Consider the following 12718-nt stretch of genomic DNA (forward strand, 5'->3'; position numbering starts at 1 on the left):
AGTGCTTATTCACTTACTGAGTGATTGCTTTGTGCCAGGAAACTGTACATTTTACATGCATGACCTCACTCAACCTTTAAACCACACGAGGCAGGGACTATCATTTTACCAACAAGAATAAGGCTCAGAGTGGTTAAGAAACTTGCCCAAGGTCACACAGCTTCTTGGTGGTGGTGCTGTGATTCAGACAATGGTCTAACCTTAAAAGGTAAACAACCACATATTCTTCTCTGGTAACAGGTTTTCCCTTCAGTCTACAACTTAGTAGAAGTCCGTAATCCCTCATCTTGAACTGTAACTGGGGCAACACGTGATTTGAAATTCAGAATTTTCGCATATTACAAAAGTGACCCATCTCACCCTCAGGGGGCTCTGGGGTAGTAGCAGAGCTCAAACCCATCAGTTATTATAGCTGATGGAGGAAACGTCACATACACGGGACAAAGTCATTAAACTTTAGAAAAGCCTGCTGTAAGGCCAGGCATGGTGGCTCAAGCCTGTAATCCCAGCACTTTGGGAGGCCGAGACGCGCGGATCACGAGGTCAGGAGATCGAGACCATCCTGGCGGACACGGTGAAACCCCGTCTCTACTAAAAAATACCAAAAAAAAAAACAACAACAACAAAAAAAAAAACCAGCCAGGCGAGGTGGCAGGTGCCTGTAGTCCCAGCTACTCGGGAGGCTGAGGCAGGAGAATGGCGTGAACCCGGGAGGCGGAGCTTGCGGTGAGCCGAGATTGCGCCACTGCACTCCAGCCTGGGCAACAGAGAGAGACTCTGTCTCAAAAAAAAAAAAAAAAAAGAAAAGAAAAGAAAAGAAAAGCCTGCTATTCAGGGCTTTTTGGTTTTATAACTACAGAAGAGAACACGTGGACGTGAAATGCTTTCCTGAGACAAAACTCCAGTTACAATCTGGGTGGTCCCTATGTTCCCCAGCCACAAGTCCCAGATCACACACTGTTTCTCCTAACTTCATTCTTAAGTGGTACCACATCTTCAAACAGGCTTCGGGTGACCCCACAATCCTGTTGCCCCCAATGCGAGTGACACAGGGATGCCGTGCACTACACATCATGGCCTCGTCAGGATGGAAGAGGTGGTGGGAGCTGGGTGAGGCCAGCCTGCTCTGAGAGCCACCTTGAGAACTGCCAGGGCAGAGTGGGGCTTGAGGGAGTGAAGGCCGTCTTCCTTGGGCTTCACACTGCTGCTGGGCAGCTGCAGAAACAGAACTTGACCTTCAGAGTTCCATGGAAATGCACCCCGTCCCCCAAATACAATCATGGAAAGAGGCTTGAAACCCAGCAGATAAAACTGCCAGACCAAGAGCCACATTCATTTCACTTAGGGTACCTTTTCTGTGTGGTCACAACAACTGTCGTTTTTGTGGATGTTAACGCTTGTGAACTTTTAAGCTTTTTCCAAGAAAATGGTTCGCGCACAGCAATTAGTGACTCCTCCCCACTGATAACATTTACTTCAAGGTATCGCCCAATCAGGAAATCGGAAAAACAAAGCAAAAGGAGCTCCTTGCAGCGGCCAGGATTTCTTGAAAAAACAAAATGAAATTTAGTTTTAGTCATAATTAAGACAAGCAGAGTCAACACAATTTTCCTTTGCACATACAAGAAAAGTGACAGAGCTAACAGTCATCTTTAGTCTTCAATAATTATTTTTCCAGAGAAAAAAGAGATTTTCTAAAATAAGCTATGTAATTAATATTTTCTCAAGATAAAATTAAGCACCTATGGGCCGGGTGCGGTGGCTCAGGCCTGTAATCCTAGCACTTTGGGAGACTGAGGCAGGCAGATTGCTTGAGCCCAGGAGTTTGAGACCAGCCTGGGCAACATAGGATGAACCTGTCTCTGCAAAAAATACACAAATTAGCTGGGCATGGCGGTGCGTGCCTGTGGTTCCGGCTACTTGGGAGGCTGAGGTGGGAACCCAGGGAGGTGGAGGCTGCAGTGAGCCATGATCATGCCTCTGCACTCCAGCCTGGGCAACAACAACAACAACAAAAATTAAGCATCTATGACAGTCTTTTTTGTAATCCTAACATATAAGAATAGGAAAGTTTTGATATTCCCAGCTTTAAGTCAGAATTTTATGACATGACCAAAAACAGGTACTACACCTAACGTGCTTTCTGCCCAGCCCTTGCTGTGGCTCTAACTGGGGCTACACCATCCACACTACACGTTGTGCCCACCTATGACTTTTTTGTTTTGTTTTGTTTTGTTTTTGAGACGGAGTCTCGCTCTGTCACCCAGGCTGGAGTGCAGTGGCCGGATCTCAGCTCACTGCAAGCTCTGCCTCCCGGGTTCACGCCATTCTCCTGCCTCAGCCTCCCGAGTAGCTGGGACTACAGGCGCCTGCCACCTCACCCGGCTAAGTTTTTGTATTTTTAGTAGAGACGGGGTTTCACTGTGTTACCCAGGATGGTCTCGATCTCCTGACCTCGTGATCCGCCCGTCTCGGCCTCCCAAAGTGCTGGGATTACAGGCTTGAGCCACCGCGCCCGGCCGGCTTTTTTTTTTTTAATGACTTTTTTTTTCCTGTTTCTATGTTGTCATAAGGTCAAAAAAAAAAAAAAAAAAAAAAAAGCACTGAAGCTGGCTGCACCTCACACAGCTGACTGTGCACTTGCCACCCACAGCTTGATGTTGATGAGCTGTGATTTAATCAGATTTAAGTTTTTTTTAAAAAACTGAGGATTAGACACCCAGCTGGAAGGCAATCACGCACCGTAGGGCAGTTTAGGCAGGGATGTGGGGACACAGGGAGCTGGAGGACAGGGCCTGTTTGGTCAGTTGATGTAGCCAACCACACCAGGGAGAGGGGAGGGCTCAAGGTTGGTGACTGGCATCCCAGCTAGGAAGGGACCGTCCCTGCCCCTCCCTCAGCACACTGTGCTGTCCGTGCCTTGGCCAAACACCCAGGTGACAGGATGGAGATGACCGAGGTTCGAGGGCTCGGCTACGGGGAACATGGGTAAGGCAGTGAAGAGCCGACGTGATGTCTCAGAACAGCAGAAGCACAGGGAGCTCAGGCCTCAGAGAGCCTCACAGAGGCCCTGTTTTCTTTGGGAGGGTGGCAGCGAGGCCGTCTGGTGAGGACCCTCATGAGTAGTGCGAAGTTACAGGATCCATTGCCCCAGGTGGGTCACACTTGGTAGCCGGCTTCTAGATCAATGCTTTTTCTTAGGATTCTGTCACATCAAAACAATCAGGTGTACCTTTTTGTTTTTTTGAGACAGAGTCTTGCTCTGTCTCAGCTTGGAGTGCAGTCATGCGATCTTGGCTCACTGCAACGTCCGTCACCTGGGCTTAAGTGATTCTACTGCCTCAGCACCCTGAGTAGCTAGGATTACAGGGGCCCAAGTAATTTTTGTATTTTTAGTAGAGGCGGGGTTTCGCCACGTTGGCCAGGCTGGTTTCGAACTCCTGGTCTCAGGTGATCTGCCCGCCTCAAAGGAGTACCTTTTATAACGCCCAACCTAGAAGTATCAGAGAAACTTAAAAAGGCAGCTTTCTTCAGACCTCCAGGCCCTTACTTTCCATCACATACGACCACAATGAAGGTTTTTCCCCCTGGAGGGACAAGCCCCCCAGGCTCGGGCTCTGTCATCTGCTTCCTTGAGAGAATGTTGTCTTTTTCTCCATTTTCTCCTTTACAAGTATAATCACCTGGGAAATAAAAATTTTAATACAAAGTTAGACCAAAAGGTAAATTATCTCTAACAGTGCTGACATGCTTAGTGGAAATGAAGACTCTCTCAAACACACACACACACACACACACACACAGACAGATGCACACAAAAACACAGGGCAAAGTCTCAGATGGTGGCTGGAAAAACATAAAGAGAGAGAGCAGCTGGAAGTAGGAAAGGGCTGTGACCACAACTATCCAAGTGCTGGGAAAGAAGGCCCCCCCTGGCGTGCCCAGCAATCTTTCCCTGCTTAGAAGCATTCAGGAGCTGGCTGCCATCTGAAGCACCTCTTGGTATTTGTCAAGCTGCTTTCTGTCCCTCTCCCTAACCTTGTCAGCAAGAGGAAAAGGGCCTGAAGCCGAAGAGCTCAGAGCACAAAGCACTGCAGCTGCCAGGTATTCTGGCCCCTGCTGCCTGCCCTCTGTCCAGAGCTCACAACTCCATGGCCCGCTCCAGAGCTCACAACCCCATGGCCCCTAGCCCGCCCAACCTCATGCAGTGACAGCCGAAACGTCCACTACCTGGAGAGATTCCTCTGTTGTTCACCAAACCGTTCTCTGACATCTGAGAGATTGTGTTTTTTGTGTGGCTATTTAATGAATTAACATTTTCATCTGATGAATTCTCCTTCTCAGAAACAGAAACAAAAGATACTATGGGGCACGTCTGGTCTTTATCCAGCATTTGAAATCTGAATTGTTTAGATTGATCCCAGCCAGCCAGTTTACAGCTGACTAAGTTTTGAGGAATGTCTCCTTTATTCCTGGAAAAAGAAAATTAACCATGAACCCAGCCAGGATTTCTAAAACCAAAATATTCAGTTATCGTAAAACACAGAACTTAATCTAGGAAGTGGTGACTGCAAATACACTTACGAATATAAGTAAAAAGGACATTTTGGGGTAAAAAAGTTTGAAAAGACCTTCATAAAGAAAAAAAATGACCAAAGTGGGCTTTACAGAAATTATTACGTCACAGTTTAAAAGCCATTAATGTAGCTTTACAGAAAATGTTTCAGTGGCAAACTCACTCTATCCAGATCACCATGGTTTTACTTCTTCCTTCCTTTAGGGTTCCAAAATGTGTCATCTGTGTAACTTCAATATCACCTTTGTTCTTCAACAAAATGGTTCCATAGAACTGAGTGGCCTCATGAACGGGGGCGGCTTCTCTGAAAAAAGAGCCCCAGAAAGATGTCCCTCTGCAGCAGCACCACCCGTTCCTCACCTGCCTCCGCTCTTAACGACAGACTGCCGGTGGGGCACTCAGAGGACCACTCCACCACAGGCAGGGCTTCCACAAGACTTAGGTTTCTAAGAAGGACGGCAAATCCGAAGGAAGAAAACAACACGCTTCGTGAAGTCTAGAGAAAAGGGAGCAGCCCAGAGGACAGTCACAGGTGATGAGCCTGAGAATGGTGTCCTGAATGTGCTCCCCGGCACTCCCCTACCTCTTGCTCAGGACGCAGAGTTAGGGTGCCATTCTCAGTCCTCTTCTCTCCAGCCACCTTCCAAGGTGGTGGTGGGGGAGGCAACAGGCCTTGCCTATTAGGGCTCCACTAAACTTGCTTTGGAAAGAGTTCTGTTGCTTTGAAATGTTTGAAAACAATGAAATAAGTTTTTTTCTTTAGAAAATGAGAAGATGAGATTTTACCTTTCCCTAAAAATGGACCCATTTACTTCCCCTTCTTCTACTGATGACGCAGGCTTGATTCTCCTCCCTGCCTCTCCACAAGCTCTTTCCAGAAGGTAAACCTGCCTCATGCCACTTTCCAATCTGTGGCGCCATAAAAAAAAATGGGGTCTCTAGAATGGCTCCCCACAATTCTGGCCCCTGCTGCAAACTCAGTGAGGTTCCCAGTTACAGAGCAGCTCCTCCTGGCGGGCGCCTGTCCGGCTCTCCCTTCTCCGTGTGCCCAGGTGTGGCAAGGGAGGTGCAGGGGCAGAGAGTCCACAGCATTGCTGGAGGGGGTGGGGATTTTGCAGGAAGGAGTCATCAGATGCTACTGCCTGTCCCTGGCTCAGCCCCCACAGGAGAAGCTGCGGAGCTCTTGCATGGGAAGGTTGCAGGACTGAGCGGAGATCAGGAGCTCGCTCTCGGCACATGATCTGTTTCTGGAGGGCAGAGGGGCCGCCCCATCTGGGGCCACCAGCTGAGGAACAGGCGCCCTGGCTTCCCTGGCTCGCCTATCCCAGCAGCTTCTACTCTGTGGTCAGGAGGCCTCAGTGGGGAAATGCTGTTGGGGCAGAAACAGGTCTTTTTCAAGCATTTCTAGCCTAAAGAGGAGTGAGGAAAGCGCAGGTTTGGTGCTGTGCTGTCTCCTTAGCGTCCCTGGTGAATCCCACCCTGGTGAATCCCTGCAGACCCCAGGCCACGCTGCAGGCCCGGGCTTTCTGGGCCTGATGCAAGAATGGGACGCCACAGCTTCTGCCTGGGGATGAGGTCAGAGAACAGATGGGAAGCCTGAGGAGTTGACTCAGACACAGGGAGGAGGTGCAGGTCAAGGAACCCCACCCTGTCTTATGTCCTGGCACCAGCAGGCTCAGCAGACTGGGCTGAAAGCAGAGCTCCTGTGTGTCCCAGGCCTCTGTGGTCAGATGGAGTGCATGTCACATCCTCGCCCAGGAGATGGGCCCTAGACACCCTCCCAAAGGAAAGCAGGGTGCAGTGGGGAGGGGGAACTGGGCTCCAAGCACCCAAACAAGCATCTGCCAGTGTGCCATGAGGCGAGGCGCCTGGGAGGCACAGCCCACCAGGTCCTGTCCCGTTAACACACCCCCACAGCCCCTAGTCCACCTTCCGGCAGCTCCCTTACATGGGGTGCACTGTTCCACACACCCGTGGCTCAGTTAACACAGGGTTGTCTGTCCGCACCCAGAGGCCCAGCCAGGCACCAGATACAGGGCTGGAAAGCAGACGCTTTCCCCAAACAGAACCTGCATTCTACCGGGATCAAAAATAAGTGGACTGATGGAGGAGATGTCTCAGAAGCTCACTGGTGGTGAGTGAGGAGTGTGAAAAGAAAATAAAGACTCACGGCCGGGTGCGGTGGCTCACACCTGTAATCCCAGCACTTTAGGAGGCCAAGGCGGGCGGATCATGAGGTCAGGAGATTGAGACCATCCTGGCTAACACAGTGAAACCCTGTCTCTACTAAAAATACAACAAGATTAGCCAGGCGTGGTGGCGGGTGCCTGTAATCCCAGGTACTCAGGAGGCTGAGGCGGGAGAATGGCATGAACACGGAAGGTGGAACTTGCAGTGAGCTGAGATCGCACCACTGCACTCCAGCCTGGGTGACAGAGAGAGACTCCGTCTCAAAAAAAAAAAAAAAAAAAAAAAGAGAAAAGAAAAGAAAAAAAAAAGAAAAGAAAGACTCAGTACCCCACTCACCATGCCAAAAGGAAAAAACTCAGCCAGAAGCTGAGTCATGCAAGAAGCTGCCTTTCCTTTGTCCCTAAGCAGAGAGCTATGAGACAAGGTTAAACATCTCCATGTTACCTACCTTCTCTTACATCAAAGTGCTGATTTACATAACCAACTCTCCCCCCCTGTTCCTTTTCCTTACCTCTTGCAAATGTGTATCCAGTCATGTGACCATACCCTCTTTCTCCTCCAGCCCACTTTTCTCTTTTAAATATCGAAGGCCTCAAAATCATCTTCGGAAAAGGGCAAGAACCACAGATTGTTCCTGTGGATTTGTGGTCCTTTTTCCCAGGTATGTCCTTCACTTTGGCAAAGTGAACTTCTAACTTGATTGAGGCCCGCCTCACATACCTTTCAGTTATAGGCAGGCAGGGAGGGGTGGGTCAGAGCTGGGGCCGCCCCGCAAGTAGCGAACTCAGGGAAGCCTTTTCATGTCTAGCATACAAAGAACACAGATACAGGAAATCTAATAATTTTTTGTTTTAATTGGAGATGGAGTCTGGCTCTGTTACCCAGGCTGGAGTGCAGTGGCACGATCTCTGCTCACTGCATCTTCCGCCTCCCGGGTTCAAGCAATTCTCCTGACTCAGCCTCCAGAGTAGCTGGAATCAAGGGTGTGTGCCACCATGCCTGGCTAATTTTTTGCATTTTAGTAGAGACGGGGTTTCACCGTGTTGCCCAGGCTGGTTTTGAACTCCTGAGCTCAGGTAATCCGCCCGTCTTGGTCTCCCAAGGTGGTAGGATTACAGGCATGAGACACTGTGGCTGGCCGGAAATCCAATAATTTTAAGAACCATGTTCAATGCATTTTTTTAAATGCCAAAATGTGAAACAACAAGAGAAAAATCCACCAAAAATGTCAATCACCAATGTAAGATGAAGGATGAAGAGGGACCCCTAACTCCACCTTCAGTCAACCATGGAGATGGCTGAAAGCCTCCAAAAGACAGTCTCTCTTCTTTTGAGACAGAGTCTCGCCCTGTTGCCCAGGCTGGAGTGCAGTGGTGCGATCTCGAGAGGCTCACTGCAAGCTCCGCCTCCCGGGTTCACACCATTCTCCTGCCTCAGCCTCCTGAGTAGCTGGAACTACAGGTGCCCGCCACCACGCCCGGCTAATTTTTTGTATTTTTAGTAGAGACGGGCTTTCACCATGTTAGCCAGGATGGTCTCGATCTCCCGACCTTGTGATCTACCCTGCCTCGGCCTTCCAAAGTGCTGGGATTACAGGCGTGAGCCACGGCACCCAGGCAAGACAGTCTTTTTTTTTTTTTGAGACGGTGTCTCCCTCTGTCACCCAAGCTAGAGTGCAGTGGCACGATCTCACCTCACTGCAACCCCTGCCTCCTGGGTTCAAGTGATTCTCCTGCCTCAGCCTCCCGAGTAGCTGGGATTACAGGTGCCTGCCACCACACCCAGCTAACTGTTGTATTTTTAGCAGAGACAGAGTTTCCATGTTGGCCAGGCTGGTCTCAAACTCCTGACCTTGTGATCCACCCGCCTTGGCATCCCAAAGTGTTGGGATTACAGGCGTGAGCCACCATGCCCAGCCTCCTTTTCCTTTCTCTTTTTTTAAAGACTGAGTCTTGCTCTGTTGCTCAGGCTAGAGTGCGGTAGCACGATCTCAGCTCACAGCAGCCTCAAGCTCCTAGGCTCAAGCAATCTTCCTGCTTCAGCCTCGTGCCTAGCTGGGACCAGGGGCACACACCACCACGCTTGGCTAATTTTTTAATGTTTTGTAGAGATGGGGTCTCACTATGTTCCTCAGGCTGGTCTCAAATTCCTGGGCTCAAGCAATTCTCCTGCCACGGCCTCCCGAAGTGCTAGGGATGCTCTCCTTTTACCTCAACAACTCAGGGCTTAAAATGTCTACTATTTGGCTTACTAAAGTAACTCTTCAAAATATGCTTAAATTGGGCCTTTCACATCCCAAAGAAGAAAAGCGTTTTCATTTATTGCGATAGAGTTTTGCTTGTCGCCCAAGCCTGAGTGCAGTGGCGCGATCTGAGCTCACTGCAACCTTTGCCTCTCAGGTTTAAGCAATTTTCCTGCCTCAGCCTCCCGAGTAGCTGGGATTACAGGCACCCACCACCAGGGCCAGCTAATTTTGTACTTTTAGTAGAGACAGATTTCACCATGATGGTCAGGCTGGTCTCAAACTCCTGACCTCATGATCCACCCGCCTCGGCCTCCCAAAGTGTTGGGATTACAGGCGTGAGCCACCGCGCCTGGCCAGAAAAGCGTTTTCTTACCGCCTCTTCACTAGGGTCATACAGAGTGCCCTCCAGACGTAGCACGACTGGCTGCTCTCCACCACCACTGCATTGACCATGTCACCTCTCCGGGGTGTGTACCCGTCTGGCAGTTTCAAGGAGTCCAAGGTGAAGAAGATGCTTTCCTCTATCACCCCGTTCCTTCCACAGAGGCTAGAGATGCAGACCTGGGAGCACAGAGCTGAGCGTCACGGGAAGCAGGTGCTGCACGACGCCAGGGCACAGCTCTAACGCACACCCAAGTCAGCCCAAAGCACACAAGCTGCACCAGGAAGCTCAAGTCCGCCATCCCATAGCACTCGTTCAATATTTCTCTTTTTTTTTTTTCCTTCTATATTTTCTTTCCTTTTTTTTTTTTTTTTTTAAATTATACTTTAAGTTCTAGGGTACATGTGGATAACGTGCAGGTTTGTTACATAGTCCAATATTTCTCTAACACACCTTTCTCCTTAGAACATTTTAGTACTGTCGCGTAAGCTGTAGACCTTAGAATTTAGCTACGCAAGCACTCAGGGTTACTGTTTCCTAAGGAAACACAGCATTATCAATAGGAAAACACACTCCTCTTTGGCCATGACTAAGCTGTATTTTTCCAGGCTCCCAACACATGCAGAAGAAGCCTGGGCTGTGCAAGTTACCCCTGATGGCAGGTCTGCTAGAAGCACAGAGAGGAGCCACTCGTCGGCACGCTACCTTGTCCACGCGCTTGTATCTCAGCGGCTTCACCGAGGTGGCTTCGCTGTTCCATGTGCCAGGCCGGATCCGGTACTCAGCCTCTACCCAGTCTCCCTTGCAGGGCTCGAAGCCTAAAACCGCCAGGGAAAAGCCATAGCAGTGTTAAAGTGCGTAAGTTATTCTGAGGTCGTGGTAGACTGAAATCATTTCTATCATATCTGAGGATACATTTGAACATTTAAAAGGCACTTTCTACTACTGTGAGAAACATATTTTGGAATTAAAAACCCTGAAGTATTAATTTTTTTTTTTTTTTTTTTTTGAGACGGAGTCTCGCTGTGTCTCCCAGGCTGGAGTGCAGTGGCGTGATCTTGGCTCACTGCAAGCTCCGCCTCCCGGGTTCACGCCATTCTCCCGCCTCAGCCTCCCAAGTAGCTGAGACTACAGGCGCCCGCCACCACGCCCGGCTAGTTTTTTGTATTTTTAGTAGAGACGGGGTTTCACCATGTTAGCCAGGATAGTCTCGATCTCCTGACCTCGTGATCCACCCGCCTCGGCCTCCCAAAGTGCTGGGATTACAGGCTTGAGCCACCGCGCCCGGCCGAAGTATTAATATTAACCACTGCAATAAAATGAGCTGAGCTGGAGCCTCTCACTCACACCTCTAGGCTCCAGAAGGTGCACTGTGCATGCTCATGGCAGTCCTGCCCCATGTGGCACATCTGAGGGCAGGTGGCATCCCCCTTCCCCTGTCCTGTAGTGTTTGTGGCACCTCCCTGTCAGGGACACACACAGTGCTCAGGGACAGAGAGACACCTGCGCTCAGGTGTGAGGGGAGCACTCAATGGTCCAGCCAGCCCCTCAGTGTGCCAGAGAGCTGGGCTATGGCCCCAGCCATGGCCTGCCGGACGCAAGACACCACTGGGCCTTCCGCAGCTGGTGGAAAACTGCAGGTTCAGTGACATGAAGTGGCTGAGCAGTGCTGACAGAACAGAGAGGTGGTCTGCACAGGTGTGCCATGGTACAGGTAGTTAAAATCTTTTTGTTATTTTGCAATAAGCACTCTGGAAGCTCAAAAAAAAAGAGTATAATTGAATACTGAGTCTCTTTCTCCAGAAAGCTGGTGATGAACACGTTAACAGCACAAATATCAGCTGACATCTACATTCAACATGTGAGCCATGGTGAAATTACTGTCTATGTGAAAAGAGAGGCCGGGCGCGGTGGCTCACGCCTGTAATCCCAGCACTTTGGGAGGCTGAAGCGGGCAGATCATGAGGTCAGGAGATCGAGACCACGGTGAAACCCTGTCTCTACTAAAAACACAAAAAATTACCGGGCGCAGTGGCGGGCGCCTCTAGTCCCAGCTACTTGGGATGCTGAGGCAGGAGAATGGTGTGAACCTGGGAGGCCGAGATCGTGCCACTGCACTCTAGCCTGGACCACAGAGCGAGACTCCGTCTCAAAAAAAGAACAGAAAGAAAACAGAAGACATTAAAATATGCTAGGGCACTGACTTCAAGGTCAGGGAGTATTTTAAGAAGACCATGTCCTAGGGCCAGGCGCGGTGGCTCACGCCTGTAATCCCAGCACTTTGGGAGGCCGAGGCGGGCGGATCATGAGGTCAGGAGATCCAGACCATCCTGGCTAACACAGCGAAACCCCGTCTCTACTAAAAATACAAAAAAATTAGCCGGGCGTGGTGGCGGGCGCCTGTAATCCCAGCTACTCCAGAGGCTGAGGCAGGAGAATGGCGTGCACCCAGGAGGCAGAGCTTGCAGTAAGCCGAGATTTCACCACTGCACTCCAGCCTGGGCGACAGAGTGAGACTCCGTCTCAAAAAAAAAAAAAAAAAAAAAAGAAAGTAAAAGGATATATACTTTTGGAAAGAAACAGTGTTATCCCCAAGCCCTATTTTAAAACATCTAAAGTACTTTAAATAGTACCTCAGTATTCCTGTAACACTAACTTAGATCAAAACACTATAATTAAATGGAAGCAACAACTACCCAGAAATTACCGACTGCATTTAACAAATGAACACAAAACACATAAAAACACAAGTTTCAACAGTGACCTGGCTGGGTGCGGTGGCTCATGCCTGTAATCCCAACACTTTGGGAGGCCGAGGTGGGTGGATCATCTAAGGTCAAGAGTTCCAGATCAGCCCGACCAACCTGGTGAAACCCCATCTTTACTAAAAATACAAAAAATTAGCTGGGCATGGTGGTGCACACCTGTAATCCCAGCTACTCGGGAGGCTGAGGCAGGAGAATCAATCGAACCCAGGAGGCAGAGGTTATAGTGAGCTGAGATCACGCCACTGCACTCCAGCCTGGGCAACAGAGTGAGACTCCATCTCGAAAAACAAAAACAAAAACACAAAAACAAAACAGTGACCTGGTCCCCTCTCCCAAAGTCCACTCAATATCCAAGACCCTCTGTGTAAAGCCAACACCTGGAGGAGCTACTCTAATCCCCAAACCCTCTCAACAAAGCATGCCCAAACCTGATCCTTTCAATGATGTGTGTAGCCATCGCAAATCTAGACACAGGGTTGTGTTCCGTCATCCAGGCTGGAGTGTAGTGGCTGGATCATAGCTCACTGCAGCCTCCAACTCCTGAGCTCAAGCGATCC

At 49.7% G+C, this 12718-nt stretch overlaps 1 protein-coding gene across 2 annotated transcripts in view; it reads right to left on the minus strand.

The window, feature by feature from the left end:
• The window catches only part of MOV10L1 (Mov10 like RNA helicase 1), a 71704-nt gene that overhangs the window by 47165 nt on the left and 11821 nt on the right, over positions 1-12718 (minus strand). For both annotated transcript variants that reach the window (XM_015150611.3, XM_015150608.3), the window contains exons 4-9: positions 10099-10211; positions 9385-9572; positions 4740-4880; positions 4231-4472; positions 3551-3683; positions 1351-1545 (exon numbers count right to left, since the gene is read on the minus strand). In XM_015150611.3, the coding sequence (XP_015006097.3) occupies positions 1351-1545; positions 3551-3683; positions 4231-4472; positions 4740-4880; positions 9385-9572; positions 10099-10211 (1012 nt within the window). The remainder of the gene's footprint in view (positions 1-1350; positions 1546-3550; positions 3684-4230; positions 4473-4739; positions 4881-9384; positions 9573-10098; positions 10212-12718) is intronic.

The sequence above is a fragment of the Macaca mulatta genome, chromosome 10 (assembly GCF_049350105.2).
Source record: "Macaca mulatta isolate MMU2019108-1 chromosome 10, T2T-MMU8v2.0, whole genome shotgun sequence".
In the NCBI taxonomy this organism is placed as follows: Eukaryota; Metazoa; Chordata; class Mammalia; order Primates; family Cercopithecidae; genus Macaca; species Macaca mulatta.